Here is a 24,892-nt window from a genome sequence, read left to right as displayed (position 1 = left end):
TTACACAATCTTGTTGTGAAAGCAATATGTTGTTTAGTCGCCCTTTATATTTTAATATTAAATTACAACAAATACTTTATCCCTGCAGATTGTGTAGTATGAATCAATTAGAAGCATGCTGCACTTGGATTTTACAAAGTTCTTTTACACTATCAAACAGCTAAGCAATTAGGAATGAATCTCTGGCAAGTTTGCAAACAATTTTTTTTTTTTAAAAAAAAGGGTAATTAGTTTGGTTAGTTAAATTCAAATTCCTTTTAGCCTACCTTGTAGTTCATTATGTTTAACTTTTTAATATTAAAAACCCTAAGTCATATGCTATGTGTTTCTTTATGTAGGATTCCTTTGGTCTTGGGACTACTAAAAGCAAAAAATTGGATATGAACTTATTTTATATTGGCATAATTATTATTACTCGGTTTTGAAAATAATTCAAAATTAAAGAACTTTTTAAGAGACTTTCTACTTTTGTCTGTTGACACACAGGTAACATCATCATGCTGCTGTTTTCATGCAGATCTGGCTCAAGGGGCTGGAAGAAGGGCTCAGTGGCTATGAGCACACACTGCTCTTGTAGAGGACCCGAGTTTAGTTTCCAGCAGCCACACTGGTCAGCTCACAGTTGCCTATAACTTCAGCCTCAGGAGAATCCAATGCCCTCTCCTGACTTCTATGGCTACTGCTTTCATGTTCACACATCCACACACTGATATGCACATATCCACATAATTTAAAAAAAAATCTTGTTAAAAAAACTGGCTTAAGCTGTACAATAAAAATCACTATCCTATTTAAACTGAAGTATTTGTGGATCATATGTGGCTTATATCTTGCTATTTATAGTTGATCCACACTTGTTTTAAGTAACAGAGTATCTGAAGGTTTAAGCACTCAGCTAATGAAGAAATTCTGAAAAAAAAAGAAAGCACAAATTATACCAACCCCCAGCCAGAAGTAAAATTTTATCTTTTACAATGCTAAAACAATAAATCAAAAAACAGAACAGGGTAGATTTTAGATAAGTACCAATGAATCAGTAGGCAGAACTCCTTTGACCTTTTCAACACAGCTCAATATGATAAATGATATGGAAAATTATATACTGGTCTTTTGTCTTTAAAACTAGTAAATTCATTATTCTAGGATATCAAACTCAATGTGTTGGAATTATACATTATTAATCTTGGAAAATTCAATTAATAGAATTATTAATGGATAAAACAGTAGCCAAGGTGTGTATACATTGTACTGATCATTTCAAATCAGTATTTTATTATAATGTAAACATAATTATTTTGGAGAATTCTTTCTGGGTTTATAGAGACAGTTGTCTATGTAAAGAAAACCTAGAATATTTTGAAAATGAATGCAGTATCGGGGAGTTGGTTACAATTATTCACTAAAATATATTGAAGTGGCACTGTAATTAAAATAGCTAGTTCCTCTGTGGTAGAATGACAAAGAAATGCATAGATACATAGACAAAAAGACAGGCAGACAAAAAAATTGAGAATTTAAACACATCTAAGTAAATATGGACTAAAGAATGTGCTGATAGGGACATTTAAGTACAGTGAGGCAAAGGGACATTTCAGTACAGTGAGGCAACATACAAGAAAAATACATGGAACTCTAAGACATTTGGGAAAAGGTTGGACACTGTACAATGAAATAAAAAGTAGGTTAAAGCCATCATGTGTTATTTTGAAAACTCTCTTTCTCATAATTTTCATTGTGTCTAATTTTAGTTTATAATATACTATAAAATACATATGTACATTGTGAGATGTAATTTAGATATTTTATATCAAATATTTTAAATTTAAATATACATATGGTAACTTAGATATTTACATGGAAAATCTTAAAAACTCCACTTTGCTAATGTTCCTTCTGTTTCTATTGTGTGGAACAATTTAGAGAGTATTGGTATTAACTCTTCTTTGAAGATCTGGTAGAATTCTGCACTGAAACCATCTGGTCCTGGGCTTTTTTTTTTTTTTTTTGGTTGGGAGACTTTTAATGACTGTTTCTATTTCCTTGGGGGTTATTGGACTATTTAAATAGTTTATCTGCTCTTGATTTAACTTAGGTATGTGGTACCTATCCAGAAAATTATCCATTTCTTTTAGATTTTCCAGTTTTGTGGAGTAGAGGTTTTTGAAGTATGTCCTGATGATTCTCAGGATTTCCTCAATGTCTATTGTTATGTCCCCCTTTTAATTTCTGATTTTGCTAATTTGGATGTTCTCTCTCTGTCTTTTGGTTAGTTTGGATAAGGGCTTGTCTATCTTGTTGATTTTCTCAAAGAACCAACTCTTTGTTTCATTAATTTTTTGTATTGTTCTCTTAGTTTCTATTTTATTGATTTCAGCTCTCACTTTGATAATTTCCTGGCGTCTATTCTTCTTGGGAGCCTTTGCTTCTTCTTGTTCTAGAGCTTTCAGGTGTGCTGTTAAGTCACTAGTGTGAGATTTCTCCAAACTGTAATGTGAACAGTTTATGTTAACCAGACTGTTTCTCTGCAATGTAATGTAATACTTCATATTGCTAAACAACACGCCTATTTTCATTTAATAAAAAGAATTTCCTAATTAATAGCTATAATAATTCATTGTTAGAATAGCATAATGGCATTGAATAATATAAATATTGCCTAATAGATTTACCCAACAGCAAAGATATCTCCAGTTTTTGCTGTGTCAACACTATAATCTCAAGTGACATAATCAAATGTATGCCTATTTATGTGGTAGTTTTTATCTTTAAGAAATATGTATAATAAACCACTATTGATCATTCAATGTATGTGCATATTTATAATGAATTACTTGCTAGTCGAATATAGCTTGCACTCTGTAATATGCAAACAGGAACATATTCACATAAACACAGATATGCATACACATTTATATATATATATATATATATATATATATATATATATATATATATATATATATTTGTGGTTTCACACATAGGAGAGTTGCGTGAGAGTTCTTGTTTCCTTCCTGCTGAAGAGCAAAGACTGTCATTTGACTCTGATTTTTAGCAAATAATGAGTAAACATTTTGACTTATATACTTTGAAAAATACGTAATTTCTACAATATATTAGTTATTAACTATTGGTATCAGTATTTCATACTGTTGATAACATTTGTCCATTCCAAAAACAGCTTTTCCTCTCTCACAAATTTCAGTAGCTTTTTATGACATTAATACTTGGTCTTAAATAAACAGTGAAATGATTTTTAATTAATCTACATTTTAATATGTATATTAAGATTTATTTTCAGTTAATATGGAGCTTTTAATTTTTAAATTATCCTTAAATATGCTTAATATATGTTAGGTTAGTCTGATTTTTCTAAAGATTTATCTATTCTTATTTATATGTGTAGCTAGAGTTTTCCTGCCTGGCCCACAGTTAGGACAAATCTCTGTCACCTTCCAGTCCCACAGCTGTTCAGACCCAGCCAAGTAAACACAGAGACTTATATTGCTTACAAACTGTATGGCCATGGCAGGCTTCTTGCTAACTGTTCTTATAGCTTAAATTAATCCATTTCCATAAATCTATACCTTGCCACATGGCTCATGGCTTACTGGCATCTTCACATGCTGCTTGTCATGGCTGCGGCTAGCAGTGTCTCCTTCCGCCTTCCTATTCTTTCTTTTCTCCTCTCTGTTAGTCCTGCCTATAATTCCTGCCTAGCCACTAGCCAAACAGTGTTTTATTTATTGACCAATCAGAGTAATTTGACATACAGACCATCCCACAGCATATATGTGAGAGTATTTTATCTGCACATATGTCTCTACACCTGTATACATGCCTGGTGCCCATGGAAACCAGAAAAGGGTATCAGATCCTCTAGAACTGAAATAACAGATCCTGTCAAGAGGTTCCTGGGGATCAATCCCAGGTCCTCTGCAGGAAGAGGTGGTGGGTGGTGCGGTTAAACACTTGGCCATCCCTGCAGCCCTGTGTTATGCACTTCTAAAGATGACCAGTTTCAGAAAGTTAAATTTATTAAAGAACTACTTGTGGGTGAGTAATGTTTTCTACCAAACCAAAATTTTGAATTCAGTACCTATATTTTCTATGCATTCACTTCTCACTCTATTGACTTGTGCTTTTCTATATCAACACTGTAGAGCTTTAGTTACTTTTATAGTGATATCAATATCTGGTATAACAAATCATCTTTTCAGTCAGCCTTCTGATACTTTGATACAAAGTTTTGGATTCTTCAAATTAATGTAGACTTCTCACCAATTCCTAAATATTGTTCTTGGTTTATTGATACTATTTCAACTAGTTTTCTGCCATGATCTTTCTAGTTACAAAATTTAAATTATAGAGAAGATATTTTCTATAATGCTATCTTTGATGAGTCTTTGAATAGATATGTCCCCAAACTAAAGATAACAAAGCTAACAGTGCACTGGTGTACCTGGAATTACCTTCAGTACTCCTGACAACAAGGTGAATATAGGTTTCCATGGTTAGGAATTGTGAGGACATGGCATATTTGAGGTAAATTTCAAGGTTCATCCAAAATAAAAAGTTAAAACAAAACCCTATTATAAAGCAAGGGATATGCAAGCCTATATTATTACAAAGACAGGGATAATGTTTCTTCCCCCTCTCCCATCTGAAATTATAAATTCTTTCTGCCTTTACCAAGTAACTATCCAAAGATGGAGAGAAATAGCCATTTAAAGAATTTATAATAATCCAGTGCTCAAGAATATTTTTGGCTTAATCACCAGGCCATGCTTGATTTAAAGGGGAAAGAAAAGGTGTTTTGAAGTACTTCAAGAAAAATAATGTCAAAGCTACTCCCTGACCAAAGCAAATATAACCACTTTCTATAAAAAGATGCATTTATAAGAATTCTCATAGAAGTTCCTTCATGGGTTCAAAGAAAAAGCAGAATAAAAATTATATCATTAGGCATTCAAGGAAATGAGCAGACAGAACAGATGGTAGAAACAGACTCTTAGCAACTCTGGAGAGTGGAATTATAGAATGGGAAAGTAAATATTTTACCTATAGTTGGAACAGTATAGCTTGAGAAAGTAGATAAACATTGGCAGATTATATAAAAATCTCTTAGAAACAATAGGTGCTTTTTGGTCAAGAGTCTACCCTTTAGTGGCTGAACTATCTCTTAAGATCGAGCTACCCCACTCCTGGGCATATACCCAAAGGATGCTCCATAATACCACTAGGACACTTGTTCAACTATATTTATAGCAACTTTGTTTATAACACTCCAGAAACTGGAAACAACCTAGAAGGCCTTCCACTGAAGAATGGATAAAGAAAATATGGTACATTTACACAACGGAGTATTACTCAGCTGTTAAAAAATAACAATGAAATTTGCAAGCAAATGGATGGAACTAGGAAAAATCATCCTGAGTGGGGTAATCCATGCTCAGAAAGAAAAATATGGTATGTACTCACTTATAAGCTGATATTAGCTGTAAAGTAAAGATAATAGTCCTATAATCTACAGACCCCAAGAAGCTAAGTAATAAAGGGCTCAAAGAAAGACATATGAATCTTTGCTGGGGATGTCTTTCTGTTTGCTGTGATAAATAAAATGCTGATTGGCCAGTAGCCAGGCAGGAAGTATAGTATAGGTGGGATAAGCAGAGAGGAGAATGCTGGGAAAAGGAAGGCTCAGTTAGGAGATGCTGCCAGCTTCTACCACGAGAAGCAAGATGTAAAGACACTGATAAGCCACAAGCCATGTGGCAAGGTATAGATTTATAGAAATGGGTTGATTTAAGATGTAAGATCTAGCTAGCAAGAAGCTTGAGCCATTAGGCCATACAGTTTGTAATTAATATAAAACTCTGTGTATTTATTTGGGTCTGAGCAGCTGCAGGCTTGGGCAGGACTGGAGAAAACTTTAACTACAAGTCTCCCTAGGAAAAGGAAATAGAATTGATATCGTGGATGGGGGCACTGGGAGTGGGTGGGATGGAAACTGTATGGATCAAGTTGGGGGAGGACAAATGGAGAGAGTATTTGGAGTGACATGAAGAATTGGGGGCACCTCAGGGATAAGCATAAAACCTAGTAAAATGGAAACTCCCAGGAATATACAAGGGTGATCCAGGATAAGACTCCTAGTAATGGGGATATGGAGCCTGAACCAGCCATCTCCTGTAACCAGGCAAGACTTCCAGTGTAGGGACTGGGGCACCAACCCAGCCACAAAATGTTCAACCTTTAATTTGTCCTGCCTAAAAGATGTGCAGTAAAAGTGGCACAGAAATTAAGGAAGAGGCCAAATAATGACTGGTCCAGCTTGAGACCTATGTCATGAGAGGGAACCCATTCCTTATATCACTTAGAGGGTCAAGACCCAAAGGCTAGATTGCCCAATCACCCAGATAGAACTAGACAGGACTGGTAACTGGGGTGGGGGGTGGGAGATTGATACTCTGCTATAATTGTAGGTAGGAGACTAGCATTATCATCATAAAAGAGGTTTCATCCACCGAGGATGGAAAAAGATGCAGAGACCCACAGCCAAACATTAGGCAAAGCTGGAAATACTGCAGAAGAGGGGGAGAAAGGATGGTAGGAACCATAGGAGTCACAGACATCAAAGAAAACCTACAGAATCAACTAAATTAGGTTCATGGGGGCTCACAGAGATTGAACTGACAATCAGAGAGCCTGCCTGGGTCTGCCCTAGGTCTTCTGCATATATGCTATGGTTGTGTAGTTTGGTCTTCTTGTGGGATCTCTAACAGTGGAAGCAGGAGCTCTGTCTGACTCTTTCAACTGCTCTTGCATCATTTTCCTCCTGCTGGGTTGACCCTTCCAGCTTTAATAGGAGGGGTGGACTTGAGGTCTACTGCAACAATTAAGTACATATGCCATGTTTGGTTGACATCCACTGGAGGCCTGCCCTTTTCTGAAGAAAAATGGAGGAGTAGGGTGGAGGATCTAGGGGGGAAGGAGAGAGGGGGAAACTGCTTTCAGGATGTAATATATAAGAGAAAAAGAAAAAAGTAGATATAATTGTAGCTAAAACTCAATGGACTATTATAAAAAGTTAAGTTGGTAAAGAATTTGACAGTAATACTCAAAAGAGAAATGAAGGTAATTACAATGTATTTCTCTCTCTTCCAAAAAAGTAGGAAGAGATAAATGTATGAAAGATAAATTTTCATTAAAAAGTAAGAAATTTTAATATGTAATAATATCTTATAAGGTTAACAAAGAGAGAAATGGCCTCATATTGAAAGACATTAACCTACACATTAAAGAATCCCCATAAATTGAAGAGAATTTGCTTATAGATAAATCACAATAAAGTTATTTAATATCATTGATAAAGCACTTTTAAATATGTCCTTCCCAAAACCATCTTCCAAAGAGCAATAATGTGACTTCAATTCACCTTCCAAATATAGTCACAGATCCTGGAAACACATCCTTTATGAAATAAAAGAAGAAAAATTGTAAATACCAAATGCAATGGATAAATTTTTACATTAGTGGAAAAAAAAGAGATACAGAAGCAAAAACTATAAAAACTATAAAATTTTAAAGAATGCCAAGAGACAACTTCCACATGAAGACTCCAAGATAAAAGTATAAAAATAAATGGCCAAAATGCGCACAAAGTTAATCCAATACTAACTGAAAGTAGTACTTATAATACTCACATCAACTGTTAAAAATAGAATTATCAAACAAAATGCTTTTTTTGAGAGGGGAAAAAGGTTGACCTGAATTAAAATAATTTATTGTGTGCAAAAACAGCCACTTAGGTTAATACCTTGATGACAGACATCCCACGATCTGATGCCCACTCTCTTGAAAATCACTAGTGATAGCAAGTGGCACAGGAGTTCAGAGCTACTGACATAAACCACATGGACACATTTAGAATTGTAGGCGATGGCAGTGTACTGTGAGAGCCAACAGAGATCATAGTTTTTTGTTTTTTTGTTTTGTTTTGTTTTGTTTTGTTTTTTCGAGACAGGGTTTCTCTGTGTAGCTTTGTGCCTTTCCTGGGACTCACTTGGTAGCCCAGGCTGGCCTCGAACTCACAGAGATCGGCCTGGCTCTGCCTCCCAAGTGCTGGGATTAAAGGCATGCGCCACCACTGCCCGGCCATAGTTTGTTGTTGTTGTTGTTGTTGTTATTGTAATGAAAAAAAAGCTCCCTTGAAGTGTCCTTCAATGGCAGGTTGGTTATATTGTGACAATGTCCAGGAAACAGACAGAGGTGTCCATATCAACAGTCCTGTAACGTTAGGTATCCTGGATTAAAGGGAAGCCAAAGGTCTCTTTTGTATCCCATAATCTAATCAATCTAATATTTATATGTATAATGCAGCTATCATTTGGCTTAAAGGGGCTTATTGGGAAATCATTTATACTATTTTCTATCAGAAAATATTTTACTGTTTAAAATAACCCTGACTTTTAAATTATAACCTGGTTTTATGTTCAGGCTATCTGAGTATTATTTCTCCTGCAGTTATACATAAAATGTTTTTACATTAAAAAAGGACAAATACTATAGAATTGTATTACATGAAATATATAGAACATACAAATTCATAGAGACAGAAAGTCAGACATTATCTCAAGATAGAGAAGAAATAAAGAGCAATGATTTCCTAAGTACAGAATCTTTGTTTTGTGTGAAGGAAAAATGCCACAAATGGACAGTAGTATCAGGACATAATATCATGAATATAATAAATCAATACAATTAATGTCATTAATGAATGTCATAAATATAAATATTTAATGAATACTGTGAATGTAATCAATGAATACCACAAATGTAATTAATATCATGAATTTAATTAATGAATATCATGAGTATAACTAAAAAACAAATCTAAAAAAATAAATAAAAAAATAAAGGGGAGCCAAAAATCTTGTTGCTACATTTTGTTTTACATACTTAAAATATTTATATATTTAAAAATTACTGAGGGATAAGTTATAGGGTATACATAGTAGTTTAATATAAAAAATGAGAGAAAGCCCAACCAGCTTCATCACTCACCCTGTATTCAGATATTACTTTCTAGGCACTGAGGAGCAGCTGGCAATTTTTGGTTAAAGAAGTAAGACAAGCACAGTCTTAGTTTTGGTCAATTACTCCAGAAAAGATAATCAGCATATTGTTTCTGAGAGCATGAACCAGTTTCCAGTTGAAAATGGAACTCAAACTCAGAAAACAATGCCATCTCACTACTCAACTCTGTGGCTGTACGAAATACACATGCCAAACATATGCACATACACACCAAGAGAATTCATTCAAAAAGATATTACTTTTGATAGTAATTCCAGGTTAGAATTTGTGTGCCTCTGAGTTTTATGCCAGTGTCCTTTGTAACTCTTACGTGCCAGTAGTTCTTTTTATTGGGAAAAAGAACATTTTTTTCGTTTTCGTTTTCGTGTGTGTGTGTGTGTGTGTGTGTGTGTGTGTGTCTGTGCATATGTAATATGAACAAGGACATGTGCATGATGCAGCATGCTTGTGGAGGTCAAAGGACAATCTTGGGTATTAGTCTTGACAGTTCTATCTTGTTTGCTACAGAAGGTCTTTTTATCTGCCTCAGATTATAGCAAGCTAGCCACTCATGAGCTCCTAAAGATCCTTCTCACTGTAGGAACCCTGAAGTGCAGATGGACCTTACCGTACCCAGTTGCTGTGTAATCTTGGATGTAAACTTGGGTCTTCCTGCTTGCACAAGTGCTTTACTCCATGAACCATCTCCCAGGCCCAAAAGAAGTGGATTTTACTTTGCACTGAATCATTCAAGAAAGCGTTTTATGCCATGTGCATTATTTAATTTGCATGTACATAATAGCTAGAGAAATCTACAAAATTTAGCAAAGGAAAATGGGGGGAATTGATTTTTTTATCATTTAACACAATAGTTTGAAAGAGAACACATCACTACTGTTCAAAACACAGGATTGTGAAATGAATACAAGAGCAAACAGCCTTTTTCCCCATTACATTTCTGGATTGGCCTCACATACTCTTAGATAAAGTAGTGTTTCTCAAAGGAAAACTATCCAGGAATATAGCCCGGCGTTCACAGTTTGACGACTCTGAAACGCGCACTTCCAATTGAGAGAGACAATTGCAAACAGCGGCCTGTGCTGGGGAAACAGAGAAAAGCTGACCGTGGAGGCACAATAGAAGGAGTGTAGCTTTCGAAACCAGAGCTGTCATCCAGTTTGTAAGAAAATAAAGAACGGAAGTATTGGCCTAAACTCCAGTGATCACAGAAGCCGAACACAATACAACACCCGAGACATCTTTTTCCCAAAGAGGCACAAGGCTCATTGAGTCAGGCAATTCAATTACCCTCTCACCCTGGGATGAACCCCCTTCCTGTGTTCAGGTCTGCTGGCAGAGCAATATGGGACAGCCTGCATTGTGTACTGCCAGCATATGCCTGAAACTCTGCAGGCTTTTATAGAAAATAAATCTTTGACCCTTCATGATTAATACAAATGATTCCTCAGGAACATACTACTTTAAAAAGTTTATTAACAGCCTGACAAAGGGCAAAATTTTTAGTAAAATGTCTTCAAAATTTTTAATTAATATGTAAATATGTTTGAATAAATACCAACACACAGAGAAGTTAAGAAAACATAAAGAGGTTGTTTCTTTCTATATTTATTTTTTAATATTTATTTGTATCCTGTGTCACGAGTATTTACTTGGCCTCTATGTATGTATCTATACCACATATGCACTTGGTGCCTGTGGAAGTCAGAACAGTATGACAGATAACTGAAGCTGGAATTATACATGGCTCTGAGCCACACTATGGATCCTGGGAAATTAACTCTGGTCCTCTACAAGAGCAGTGAGTACTCTTAACCACTGTTCCAACCCAAAATGGAAGAAGTTTTAATAACAACAATAACAACAGAAAAAAAGAGATCATTCTCATATATCTCTGACATGATATAAACCCTTCAAAGAATGCCATCATTCCTTTTTTTTTGTCATTATTCCTGTGGATTTGTATAGATTTTGAATGAGTAGAATATGTAACCCGCAAGGTGGCTTAGCTCCTGGTGTGGGACTGGTCAGAGACAATTTACTTAGCAGACTCTGCCAGACTGATGGCCATCAACTGACCCCTTATTTCTGATATGAGTACTGTTAATTAAGGAATATGTTTTAGCTAAAATATTTTAGGCTTCATACTTTATATGTTTTGGTAAGATAATTTTTAAATGAACATGATTTCAAGTCCATTTCATGTGGTATTATTTAATAAGTAAGACAAAGTTCTTATGATAATAAATATTTTGGATACTATGATATTTAAAACATGACCCCTTTCTAAAATTCTTCCAAAAATGCAAAGCAGATTTCCCAGTCCCTAAGGGATTAATTGTAACACAAATTTCAAATGGTCTTAAAAATTAAAAAAACCTGGGAGCCAGGTATTGAGGTAAATTCTGAAAGATCAGAGAAGCAGAACAAGCCACAGGTAACCTCACCACCCCATCTTCACAGCTAATCCTGTGAAGCCTCTGAGTCCTCATCTGAATGGATCTCAGCTGAACTGCTGCTAAAAGCATAAAAGTTTAAAAGCCTCTAGTTACTGTTCTTCAGGCCTTACATACCTTTCTGCTTTCTGCTATCACTTCCTGGGATTAAAGTCATGTGTCTTTCCCAAGCAAAGACTTGAGCTCTCAAGTGCTGGATTAAAGGCGCGTGTCACCATGCCTGACTGTTTCCAGTGTGGCCTTGAACTCACAGAGATCTGGATGGATCTCTGCCTCTGGAATGCTAGGATTAAAGGTGTGTGCTACCACTGCCTAAACTCTATGCTTAATTTTGTAGCTGTTCTGTTCTCTAACCCACAGATAAATTTATTAGGGGACACAACATACACAACATATTGGGGGACACAATATCACCACAATTAAGACTTAAACATGAAGAATATTATTCACGGATTTTTATAGTCTAATCACAATCGATTGGTTGATTTCTACTTCCTTTCTTCATGGTATCTCGGGCATGTTTACTAAAGCAAAATAGCATTTCCCCAAAGAAGCAGCGGGTATGTTCACACTCCTTCTTTCACACATGTGGCATGTACAATCTTCCTGGGTCATGTGGAATGCAGTATCAACCAAAAGAAACTATAATGTTGTATTTTTAAAATGTGTCTCTGTTTATCTTTCATTACGGACTATTAAGATGATGAGGATGACTTGGTGACAGCAAGTACATCTTAGTGTTCAAACTGGCTACTGAGTAGTTACTGTCAACACCACCAGTGGAATCATGACCATGAGACTTGCCACATCAAACAAAGAGGGACAGTAATCTCACATCAATAAAATACTTAAGTAATCACAACTACACTAAACATATCCATATGAATTATTATTCACTTCTCACTCTGCAGCAACTTTGGAAGACTAACAGTACATTTCCTCATAGAATAAAGTGATAAGATCAGTAGTTTTCTACTGGCTTAATAGCAAGTGCTCAAACTAAAATTTAAGTACTTCAAATCCTGCTAAATACGTCCAGGAAGAACAATGTCATGCCCTACAACATAAGCAGTAGCTGCTGATTATCCCAATACATTCTTATATTTTTATTAATTTCTTGATAATCACATACATGCAGAGATGGTGTTTTATCATATTCATTGTCTTTTCCTCCCAATTCCAAAACTCTTCTCAGATCTACCCCATCCTACTGCCAACCTCATGTCTTCTTTTTTTGTTTGTTTGTCCCTTTAGTCCTTTGAGTCTAATTTGTATATCTATAGTTTCCTGGGTATATGGCCATTCACTAGAGCACAGTTGATCTACTAGTGGTCACTCCTTAAAGAACACTGACTCTTCTTCCCACAGAAGCCAGCAACTATCAATACCTCCTCAGCTAGGGATGGGGCTTGAGATCTACCCTCATGATGAAATGCCAACTGCCTTTATCTTGTGCAAGTCTTGCACAAGCAACCACATCTGCTGTGAGTTCATGAGTGCGGTGGTCCCATTATTTCCATGACCTCTGAACTCACCTTGTTGGCGATACTTGTGATGAATGACTTAATATCAAGATTTGTGGGACAGCTCTTCTGGCAGGGGGCATCTGCACATTTCAAGCATCTAGGGAATAGAATAACTGTGTTAAGAAAATTACAAATAAGATGACATCATCTCTCTATTTTTTTAATCTTAAGCCAACTCAGAATTAACATTTAACAAATACAAATAAAATTTAAACTTCTAAGCATGCATCCTTTTTGTTCGTTTGTTGTTTTTTTGAGACAGGGTTTCTATGTGTAGTTTTGATGCCTGTCCTGGGTCTCGCTTTGTAGACCAGGCTGGCCTCGAACACACAGAGATCCACCTGGCTCTGCCTTCCGAGTGCTGGGATTAAAGGTGTATGCCACCATCAACTGGCAAGCATACATTCTTTAAGTGATACAGTAAATACTTAGCCTCTGTCTTCTAAACTTTTTTTGCCTCCTGTTTTTTACAGCATCCTGTTCTTTTAGAACTGCTCTTAGGTTTTAGGAGTTATCTACTGGAGAAACATCATTCACTCCTTCATGAAATCTTTTACCTTTTTATATACCAGTTCACTGTTTAATACATACAATATTTTATGACACACCTTAGTGCCTTAGAGACTACAATTATTATACAGATACCAAAGAGATTGTATCTTAAGAGTTACAATGTCCTTATATTCTCTGCTTTATCCAAACTTCCCCTGCTGTTCTCTACTTCCTTCCCCCCTCCCTTCATCCGTTTCTCATGTGTCTTTCAGCTTATAGTCCACTCACAGCACAGGTGAGTTCTGCAGCAACTATTTCAAAGAGTATCCCAGTTTCCCTCCCTTCAAGAACAAAGCATTTTCTTCCCATGGCTGCCTTCAGCTTAAGGGAAAGGAATAAGGTCATGGTATCCTTTACTAGTGGCAGCCATCATGAAATTACAGGTCAGTGAGGAGCTTAGAAATACAAACTCCTTACTCCACTGTGGGTACTGATCCACAGGGATCTACTATATACCCAATTCCACTCCCTTCATTTCCTAATTTTAACTCAAAATCTTTTTCATGAGGAACAAGCCAGGGATATTCCTGAAGGTTAATATTCCTAAGAGCCACTTGGGAAGCTGATAGATGTGCTTATTTCACTGGGGAGCTCCTGGTAAGTCCAAGTTACCACTCTATGAAGTGATATTAATAACCATACTATGAGACCCACCGTCCCACAATGCTATTGTGGGATAGAGCCGGATGCAAACACTGATTATATCATTCGTCATTTGTGCATGTGTGTGTGTGTGTGTGTGTGTGTGTGTGTGTGTGTGTGTGGTGTTCACTTACTCACTCATTACTCATAATCCCCCTTATGACAGATTGAGCTTGTTAACCAAGTTAGGAGCTTGGTTTTCAAAGAAATGGTGCAGGAAGGTAGTATAGAACCTTCAACAGGTGGAGCCTACTGGGAAGACAAGTCATTTAGGGTACTAGTTTCAGAAAGAATTGACGAGGTCATGTCTGTTCTTACAGGAGGCTGAGTACAGAAGAGCAAGACTAGTTCCTTCCTTGCCTCCCTTTGACTTTCTTTATTGCTATATGATATTTCTCTCATACATGTATCATCCATCATAAGGCTCACGTGATACCCTGTGCCATGTGATTTGAGCTTTTAACCTCCAAAATGGTGAACTAAATAGACGTCTTTATTTTGCATATTACCCAATCTTAGTTATTTTTATTACAGGAACAGAAAGGAACGAAAGACACGGAGAACACAAACATGATGGTTCATTTAGTGGAACATATAGCTAAAGGAAAGTGGAGAAACATAAAGAGCACTTCAGCTTTCAAAATGACCAACAAGATTTAACAAAATTCAGCATAAGGGAGCATCTGGGAGGGTTAGTAATCCTGGAGTGGGAGTCAGGAAAGATTTGCTGAGTGCAATAATTCTTAATGAAGCCTTGAAAGATGGGTGGATGTTAAAGAGGCAAATAGTGGCAGAATTGGCAGCCTAGGAAAACAAAAGATTGACTCCGTAGTGGAAATTGTAATTGCCAAGGTTTGAAGGAAAAAGAATATATCATGGTGGGTGAAAAAAAAGGGGGCACAGGATTTAGTCTCATCTAAAGCAAGAGAAGGTGAAGAAAGATATTCAGCTGGAGATATAACTTCAGAGAATATAGCACAGTCATGTGTGTTAGCAGACCAGAACCCTCTAATAATTTGTCTAAGAATGAATTTTACATTACTCCCTGACATGGGGATGAACACCCTCATTTTCTATCCACTTCCAAGTGGAAAGACCTCAGTTCATTTCCTTCAAGGAAACAATAGCCATCTCCTTGTCATTCCTGTACGGCCATCCTCTCTATTGTCTGAAGCAATTTCTCAGAACCTAATTAATATCTTGTTTTTAAATCTGGTCTCTTTTCTATGGCTTATGCCCTTAGCCTTCTCTCTAAATTAAATTTTTCACAATGAGTACTGAAGGCTTTTCATAATCAATTGTCCTCTGTGAAATGTAGTCATTAAACTCTCCCCTGTCAGTGTTCTCAATGCCATTGTTAGATTCACATCTGTCATTTTGTTGGCTTCCAATCTACTCAGACTTAGGCTTTTAGAATGTTTTGTTTTCTATTTTCCCCCTAAAACATTCTCTCTGATGAAAAAAAAAAGAATTTCTTGAAAGTACATCCTGCAACATACATCACAAAGTGATGTAAAATAACAATAATAACAATAGGCCGATGCACTCTTTGAAGTTGAGGTGAGGAATGCTGTGTGAGGAACTGCCATGTGGATAAATATGGTGGTCATAAATAGTATTGTGAAAGACTTTCTACCAAATACCAATGAAATATAGTCAAAACCCTAGCAAAACATTTTTCTCACATTTTCTACCTTAATACATCACTTTAACAGTTTAAACATACTTGCCATTACATAGCTAATTAAGATATATATGCATATGTATGCTAAACACACATACACACACATACACACAAAGAGAAAGAAGGGAAGAAAGAGAGACGGTACTAGACAGAGAGACAACATCATACAGATCCTAGCTATCTCTAACCAAGTTTTCTGCACTTCCTCTTTCAAACACTCAACTTGACTAATAAGGCAACTAAAAATGATATTATAATGTCAGCAGATATGAGTGAACTGAATTAAGATGCAGCATGTCTTCCTGTCCTTCCAGAGAAATCTTAAATTGAACATAAACAGAGTCACTTAACAGCACTGACAACGTAAGGATTTTTCGTTGTGGTTATTAAGCCTCTTTACCAAATAATTCTCCCTTTATTATTGAGCTAGTTCACAAATAACAGCTGTTGGAAATGTCAGATGTTAATGAGGCAGGGCAATGCAAACCTGAATTGTAGCATTCTTTTTTTTTCTTTTGGTGCCATGAATATGCCAGAATGGGCAGACTCTGATAATAATACCATCTTGCAATTCTCTAAGCGCTCTGCAGACTAAAGTGCATCAGGCTGCCATTAATCCCACTTATCACTCTGACAGCTCAGTAATTACACCACTGCTATAGCCAGGTAGTCCTAATAAAATATCAACCACTGCACTGGAATGCATACTGGGGAGATGTTTTATTAAACTTGTGGGGGGGGTTGATCATCAAGTGACATTATCGTTGACCTATTTTTCTATTTGACAATAAATTATCCTTTGACCATGCCATAATAGATATTACAGAGTATATTTACTGTACCGAATCGGAAAGGTTGCGAATGATAATGATGTAGACAAACGATGTAAATAAAATAGCAGAAATGCACGTCCAGATGTTATTTCCTAAATTGCTTTAAATGATTGATACTATGAAGAATCAGAGACACAGTACTTAGGGGGATTTGTCAACAATTATGGTAAACCACAGTGCTCAGTAAATTGTTCCTCAGAAGTAACATTTCAATTACAGTTGTTTATATCTTCAGTCATTTAAGAACCCCTTTTCTGCAGAGTTACTTTGCTATAATAAGGTTTATTTTTAAATTCACTGTAAGGGGCAAAAGTTAGTTGAGATAAATAATTATGTAATATTTTTAATGCGCAGATAATTAAATTCATACTAAACTTGTATATTAGATTATCATTAAAAGCAGTGAAACATCATATGTTTTATTACTGATAAACTTTCTATTTTCATATTTAGACAGGGCATAACAATGGATTTCATTTAAAGCAATATGTGGGATGCTTAATAAATGTTAATCTTTTGTGATTAACAGGATTTTCAAAAGGCATATGGAAACTTTCACTCTGTTACTTGAGGGACCAAACTATTCAAGATAATACGTATTTAAGATCTTTCTGCAGGGAAAAAAGACACAATGAGGATGAGTAGTTTTACTTATTAATAAATAACTAAGTTGCATTTTATTCTTCACACATCTGAAAAGAACAGATACTTCCTTCTTCTACTACTAAACAGCTGGAACTGTAAACAATGCTTCTTACATAATTGTCTACTTAAAGAGTTAAAATGAAAAATTTTCAGGAAAAACACACTCACCCAGGTGCACCTACTGGTACGCACATCTACTGGGTATATGAACTCAATATACACTGTCTTAGTTTTGCTAAGCTTTGATTTAATGATATCAGCACCATTCTGTTATAACCTACATTAAGACATATACTAATATAATAGAATTGGTCAAATTAGTACACATATAAAACATTCTAATATTTTCTCAATTTTGATGTTATCTTTTTACAGGTTATGTTCATTTATCATTTGAAATATCTACTAGTTGAGACACAATCGATAGTATAGATCTTAGCTTCCACTTCCTCTCTCTTCCTTACTTTACAGACACTAGAGTAAACAAATACATATGTTAGTGATATTTACTAATGGTGGAATATTTCTACTGAAAACTGGGTAGAACTGATTTGTCAAGTTGGTAAAAAGGCATGTGAATCAAGTTTTAAAGGTTGGCAGTGTCAGATGTGCATCTGAGTTTCACTGTGGTCAGGTCTTAGGCCCAGCAACTAGAAAAAATAAAACACCTAAGATTGATGGATTGTATCTTTAAACACATGATATGGCTAATTTTATGTTGTGATCCAGCAAGCAGTCAAAACAGTGAACTGAACATTAAATTCTGCTTCCAATAATTTTCTGACTATTGGTTATAGCACACTTCCCTCGATATTCCATTAGCAGCCCATCTTATACAACTTCTGATGTTGCTTATCTGATGTATATATAGAGAGTTTTTCTGGCCAAAGGATATCTAGTACTGACAGTGAATGTTAGTAACATTCTTCTTGGCCCACTTACTATATTCATGTTACTGAGTTAGATGCTATGGTAACATCATTAAAAATAACTAAATTTATTTCTTTAACTTTCTTTCTTTTTTTTTTGGGGGGGGGACTGATTCTTCTCTCATACAACACATTGCAACCACATTTTCTCCTCCATCTACTCCTGCCAATCCCCCATCTCCACTCTCCTCCATATCCACTCTCCCTCCCTTTCTTCTCTGAAAAAGAACAGCCTCCAAGAGGTAACAGCCAAATAGGACAAAACAAGATACAATAGGACAATGCAAAAGCTCTTTTATTGAGCCAAATTTAACACTATGCGTCACTTTGTTTTTATACACCACCTTTAATTCCTTGGTGTTTAGCCTTTTAATAACTGTTTGCATATAAAATTTAATGTGAAACATAATTTCTAAATTTTAAACATTTATAATAACATCAAACATATTTTAAATATTTGCACATTAAGAATCTCTTTCAAATGAGGGTTCTTTTGAACAATTCAAAAGAGGAAAATTTAGAGGAGTTTACAATTTACACAGAACTGATGCTCAAAGTAATTTTGTGGATAATAATGACAATCAGCCTGAGAATAAAATATAATTTGTTATTTTTCTTCCAATTTTTCATACTACATAAGAGAATTATGAATGTTCCCAGTACCGATGGCTTAAAAATAAATTAATATGGGAAGGGATAACTAATTGTAAAGACCTTTAGAAAAGCCCAATGAAAACCCTATTACTGTAGAAGCTTCCTAAATTATATATATGATCTTTAAATGGAACCATCATAATACCTCAACAAGACACTAACTTACTGAGTTGGTGGCCAAGAAGTTCCCACAGACCACCCAGAAAACTATAAGTATTGCCAATGCTATTGGTAATCCCTTACAACTTGATAATAAGTCCTCATTGCTGAAGATACAATATAGTTATGGTATAGTATATGAAGATATATAGTAGGTACTTAACGTATACTCCATCCCTTCTGGCTAGTGTTCATAGTACTAGAAGCTATATATACTACTATAGTATAATAATAATCATTATGCTCACCCAGTTCAAACCCTGCCAGCTAAAATAACAACTTCCTTGTAAGAAATGCCCATTGGTATCATAGTGGCATAAATTTTAGAGGAGAAACCAACTACTATTTGAGTGGAAGATTTAGGGGTCATTCTATGAGATGGAATCCATACCCAATCTTGTTAATGAGGCAAAAAAACTTAGATTATATTGGTCAAAGAAAATCTAGAAGTAAATCTACTCTTAATCACTGAATGAGTATGTCAATAACATATCTTATAATGACATAGTTCTGTGCATCATTCAAGAAGCTTCTTTTGTGCAGTAGATGGCAATGACGATAGAGATCTGCAACTTGACAGTGGCTAGGAGTGAGAGTCTTAGAAGTGATGCCTTTACCACAACCCTATCCTCAATGCTCAGTGATACAAATGGAAGAAGTGAAGAGTTTAAGAGGCAGAGGTGGTAGAAAAATTTTAAGAATATAGCATTTCCCATATACTACAGAGCAAATGCACATATGAACTCATAGATTCTGTGACAGCATCCATCAGACTTGCACAAGTTCAAGCCAGAAACATCCTAACAGAGAAGGGGAAGTAGGCACAAAATCCCACTCCTTATTCACACACACACACACACACACACACACACACACACACACACACAGACACAGAGACACAGAGAGACACAGAGACAGAGAAGGAGAGAGAGCTGCTGGGAGAGGGAAATTTTCTTTTCAGTTTAGTAACACTGGATATATTAAAAAAGACAAAAAAAAAAAAAAAGTCCTCCAGGGTGATCACCATGCTCAGGACAAATTAACCAACACAAAACAGATTCCATGTTTTTAATGGCCTTTTTTTTTCTCCCCTTTTTTTGGTTTTGTTTTTTAAGAGAGAGAAAGAACATTAATCTTGGTGGAAAGGAAGGGAGGGAATATCTGGGATGAGTTGAGGAGTGGAAAAGAATATTATAAAATAAAATTTCTGAAAATCTCAAAGACAAAATTAATAACAACAACACCTTAAGGCATATCTCAACCCTTATCGAAGGACCTTCTATATGCAATACATAATGAAAATCTCAAAGATAAAAAATAATAAATAATAGATTAAGGCATATCTCAACCATGATCAAAGAATGTTCTATGAGCAATACATGATGACCAACACAGAGACCATCAACTAGCCAAGGTACAGAGAATAAGAGGTTGTAAACTCTTCAGCCCTAAATGGAATATATATATATATCACATTTCCTCCTCCAAAGGCCAAGGTATCATGATGAATAGTGTAAGAGCCAGGAGCTTTTGCAGTGGATTACTGCAAGGAAACCTTACCTTCTGAACATAGCAGGGCAGCTGTACATATGAACTCACAGAGACTACAGGACCATATATAGCCAAGTCCCAACAATCAAGAGGGGAATTGGGCACAAAATCCCACTATTAGCAATTGTTAGTTGTTAGAAGGGTAAGTTTTCTCTAAAATAATTCAACTTGGTAATACAACCATATTCCAATGAAAGGCCATACATCCAAGAATATTTGAGCAGCACAAATTGACCTTGGTGGAAAAAAGGGAGAAAGAAAGAAAGAAAGGAAGGAAGGAAGGAAGGAAGGAAGGAAGGAAGGAAGGAAGGAAGGAAGGAAGGAAGGAAGGAAAAGTTGCATGGGAAAGAGAGTGAGAGCAGATCTGGGAAGAGTTGGGGAAGGGGAGGTTAAATATGATCAAAACACTTATGAAATTCTCAAAATGATAATAAAATTATTTTGAATGTATAATTTATACTTTCTGTATATTTTGAAATAAATGCACTTACATTAAAATCAATATTGTTTAATTTTTCCTATATAATAGATTTCATTTAAATAATACACTACTATTAGCACCTTCGTATTGATGTAAGCACCTCAGAGACCAGTGGCCATGCAGCTGAAAGGACTCTTATGGCACAGTTAACCTCTTCCACCAAAGCCTGTCACATACATAAAAGAAAGCAAGTGAGAACTTTCAAAGATGGTGTGTTGGGCTGGTTTAAAAAAAAAAATCGGCAGGTAAAGTTCTTGTCATTCGAGCATGAGGATCTGAGTTTGGTTCCCAGGACCTACATAAAAAAAAGCCAACTGTAGCAGTACAACAATTCTATAAACCCAGCACTGAGGTGGCAGAAACAAGTGACTCTCCAAATCCACTCACCAATCAATCTATCCTATCTGGAGAGTCCCGGGCACCAAAGAGAGACTTTTTTCTCAAAGTCAAAAGCAGACAACATATGTGGGATGACACTTGAGGTCATTTTTTGAGGCTCCACATACGTGTCCATACATGTGGATGCATACCCTCACAACACACACATGTAATTCATACCTATGCATGTACTCACACAAGGGACATATACACACACAAAATGTTTTACTAGCTGCTCTTGGCAGCATCATTGCCTGCTTGTGAGAACAGTGAGAAGACTGGGACAAGCAAGAGCTCATACTAGGGAGGTCCACCGTCTGGGCTTTCTTGGAGTTCAATTTACTTTAAGGAAAAGGTAGAAGGGAGTTTTGATGGACTTCTCTAGAGGCCATCAAAGTCAAGATTTGATGGTCAATGTTGGGTAATAGCTGCAGGTCATGAGGAATTAATTCGGGGTGTCCTGGACAACAACCTCTAGCCATAAAGAATGGCTTAACACCAGCCTTACGGTTCCACTCTATGTGCCGAAACAGTATGACCACGTACTGAAAACAGTCAAACCACAAAAATGTTGCTATAATGTCCTAGTAAGTACCTGTGTACATATACCTGTCCCCCAAACCTCTGGTTATGCTCAACCTTCAAACTTTATCCCACATAAAAGTTGGGGTCTCTCAGTGTTGTCATAAAGCCATTGCAGTCTGGTGAGATCCAGTCTGTCTGCTCCTCTGCCTCATTTTTCTTACACCCCACAGTTTTAAAAATCGACCCAATCTTCACGATTATCAAAACAAGGCAACAGGACAAAGGGGACAGCAGTGGCTTACCCTTATATCATCAGGGTCCAATCAAACTCTTCTACCTCAGCACATAGCTCTTTCTATTCTGTAATCTTGGCATTTATCTAATTATCAAGCTATTAACAGGAAGATCTTTTTATTATTATTTTTATGTAAATTTGATTTAGCCATATATGCTGGAAAGATGCTTTTGTTAGAAGTCTTATTAAGAAAAAAAAAACAACCACATATATTTAAATTTTTCAAAGGTGTTAGAAACCAAAAACTCATGTTCTTCTTGTTATCTTGGACACAAATGTTTCTGCAAAACCCCAATACATGTCACTTCTGGAAATCATTTCAACACTTCCCTGTCTCACCACACAGAAAAGGCACACATCTATGTTTGTGAATGGGGGTTCCTAACTATAGTTTTCTCTTTGTTAACCTCAAAGTGATTTGGAAAGAGAAGACATAAAACTAAGCTTTTAGTGTGGAGAGACAGATAAGAGGGAGAAAGAAAGGAGTTGGTGTGTATAAATAAATTTAAGAAGATGGGCTAGAAAATCAGATGCATACACCAAGAGTTTAGGCACAGGGGGTATTAGTTAATTAGGATGGAGAGAACAGAGCCCACTTACAGAAAGTAGGCTCAATCCTTAGAACTTTCTCAATTGGTCAGAGTTCTAGCTCATTAGAAGCATAAGCAGTATACCAGGAAGCAATGTTTAAATAATAATGACAATCATTATACTATCATATAAATCATATTGATGGCTACTTTGAGTAGTGGGGAGTTGCAGCAATGAGGCAAGACTGCCTCTGCTTAAATTCTGATGCAAATTTATTCAAAGAGTATAGGACAGTGACATAGAAACTGAACTTTAGAAATAGAATCAAAGTTTGTTATACTGCCTCTAGTAAAATAGTTGAGTATTAGGCACTTACTAGTATTTTATATATCTATAACCCACAAACATATTTGGCAAATATAGAAAAATTAAAACACATATTACTTTGTTTTTCTGTCTAATAGATATCTAGATGCCAAAACATAAAATAGCTTGTTCCCTTCATCTTCAATTGCTACAGTAGTGTTCTTTAATTTGAAAACCAGTGAGTACAGTGGAGAGCTCAGCCTTTGTGGTCTGTAGTGATATTTTATTTGTGCTGAAATGTGATATTTTGTTTGTATGTTAATAAATAAAGTTTTCCTGGAGATCAGAAGAAATAGCAAGCCATTTTAAGTAAACACAAAAGTCAGACAATGCTAGTTCATACCCTTAATCCTATCACTTAGCAGGCAGGGTCTCTGTATGTTCAAGGCCACACTAGGGAACAGAGCCAAGCGTGGCGACACACGCCTTTAATCCTAGTACCAACCATAGAGACCTGTAGGTCTGTACAAACAGGCAGTGACAAGGAAGTGAGGTAGCTGGGATAAGAGGCAATGAGAGGGCAGAAAAGCAAGGCATTTGAAAGCTTGGGTAGAGAGGAAGTCACTCACTTTGGAAACTGCAGCCTGGTAAGGTGAGGTTAGCTAGTGGCTATTCCTATTCCCCTGATCTCTAAGGCTTTCACCCCTATATTTGGCTCCATGTGTTTTATTTAATAATACCATTTAGAAATGCATCTACAGTGGTCCTGAAGGCCACATCATCCTAGGAGGCCATTCTTCACCTACTATAATGTTGGTGGAGCACAAGAAAACATAAAGGACTAAGAAAAACATCATGCTTCAAGATAAAGACAAAGTTTCCTCCATTTTGCCAAAATGAAATAGTGTAAGCCACATTCCTAGGATCAAGTTCTTTATTAGTTCTGGCTATCTGGAAGGGACTAATGAGGCATATTATGATGATATCTCACAGTTAATTTTAACATGTCAAACCTGATAGGTACCTGACACACACAAATCTGGGCTTTAAATGTTCCTTTCCTACCCACTGGATTTCAAGTAACCAACCAAGTTGGCAACCCAGCAAAAGAAGAACATACATGGCCTTTAAGTGCTGTATACATCTTCTAGTAAAAATCCAGATTTAAGGAAATATTCTGATTTCATATGTTGTTTTAATTTGAATACATTTATGTACATACAACACAATTACACATATCTTTATGTTTATTTAGCATGAAGCTGTTTTCAAAAGCCCGAGCTTAACAGTACACTTTATAGTCAACCATTCACTGGTAATTTAATTCCAGGTCATACATAATTGTTTTTCAGCCAGTGTCTTTTTGCCCACCGTCGTGTGGGCCATTTCACTTTTAGACAGCTGGTGCACAAGGCTCAGTATACGCACTTTTGATCTTTTACACACCCCTCAGGAAACTGGGTGACAGTGCTGACAGTTTGTATTATAGTTTTTCTACTCCACAACAATCTTATTTCGCCTGGACTATTTCCCCAGTAGTATCATAAACTCTTTGATTTATCGCAAGCGTCTTTCGGGCTTCATAGAAAAAGAACATTATTTTTATAACACGTCCATCCACCTTACACATTACTCTGGCAAAGTTTGTAAAA

At 36.1% G+C, this 24,892-nt stretch overlaps 1 protein-coding gene across 1 annotated transcript in view; it reads right to left on the bottom strand.

The window, feature by feature from the left end:
• Dpyd (dihydropyrimidine dehydrogenase) overlaps positions 1–24,892 on the bottom strand; it is an 837,903-nt gene that overhangs the window by 639,767 nt on the left and 173,244 nt on the right. Inside the window, exon 4 of the mRNA XM_006977841.4 lies at positions 13,085–13,172. Coding sequence (XP_006977903.2) covers positions 13,085–13,172 — 88 coding nt within the window. The remainder of the gene's footprint in view (positions 1–13,084; positions 13,173–24,892) is intronic.

The sequence above is a fragment of the Peromyscus maniculatus genome, chromosome 6 (assembly GCF_049852395.1).
Source record: "Peromyscus maniculatus bairdii isolate BWxNUB_F1_BW_parent chromosome 6, HU_Pman_BW_mat_3.1, whole genome shotgun sequence".
NCBI classification, from domain to species: Eukaryota; Metazoa; Chordata; class Mammalia; order Rodentia; family Cricetidae; genus Peromyscus; species Peromyscus maniculatus.
Note: the sequence above shows the minus strand (reverse complement) of the source record. Positions and strands in the feature narration are given on the sequence as shown.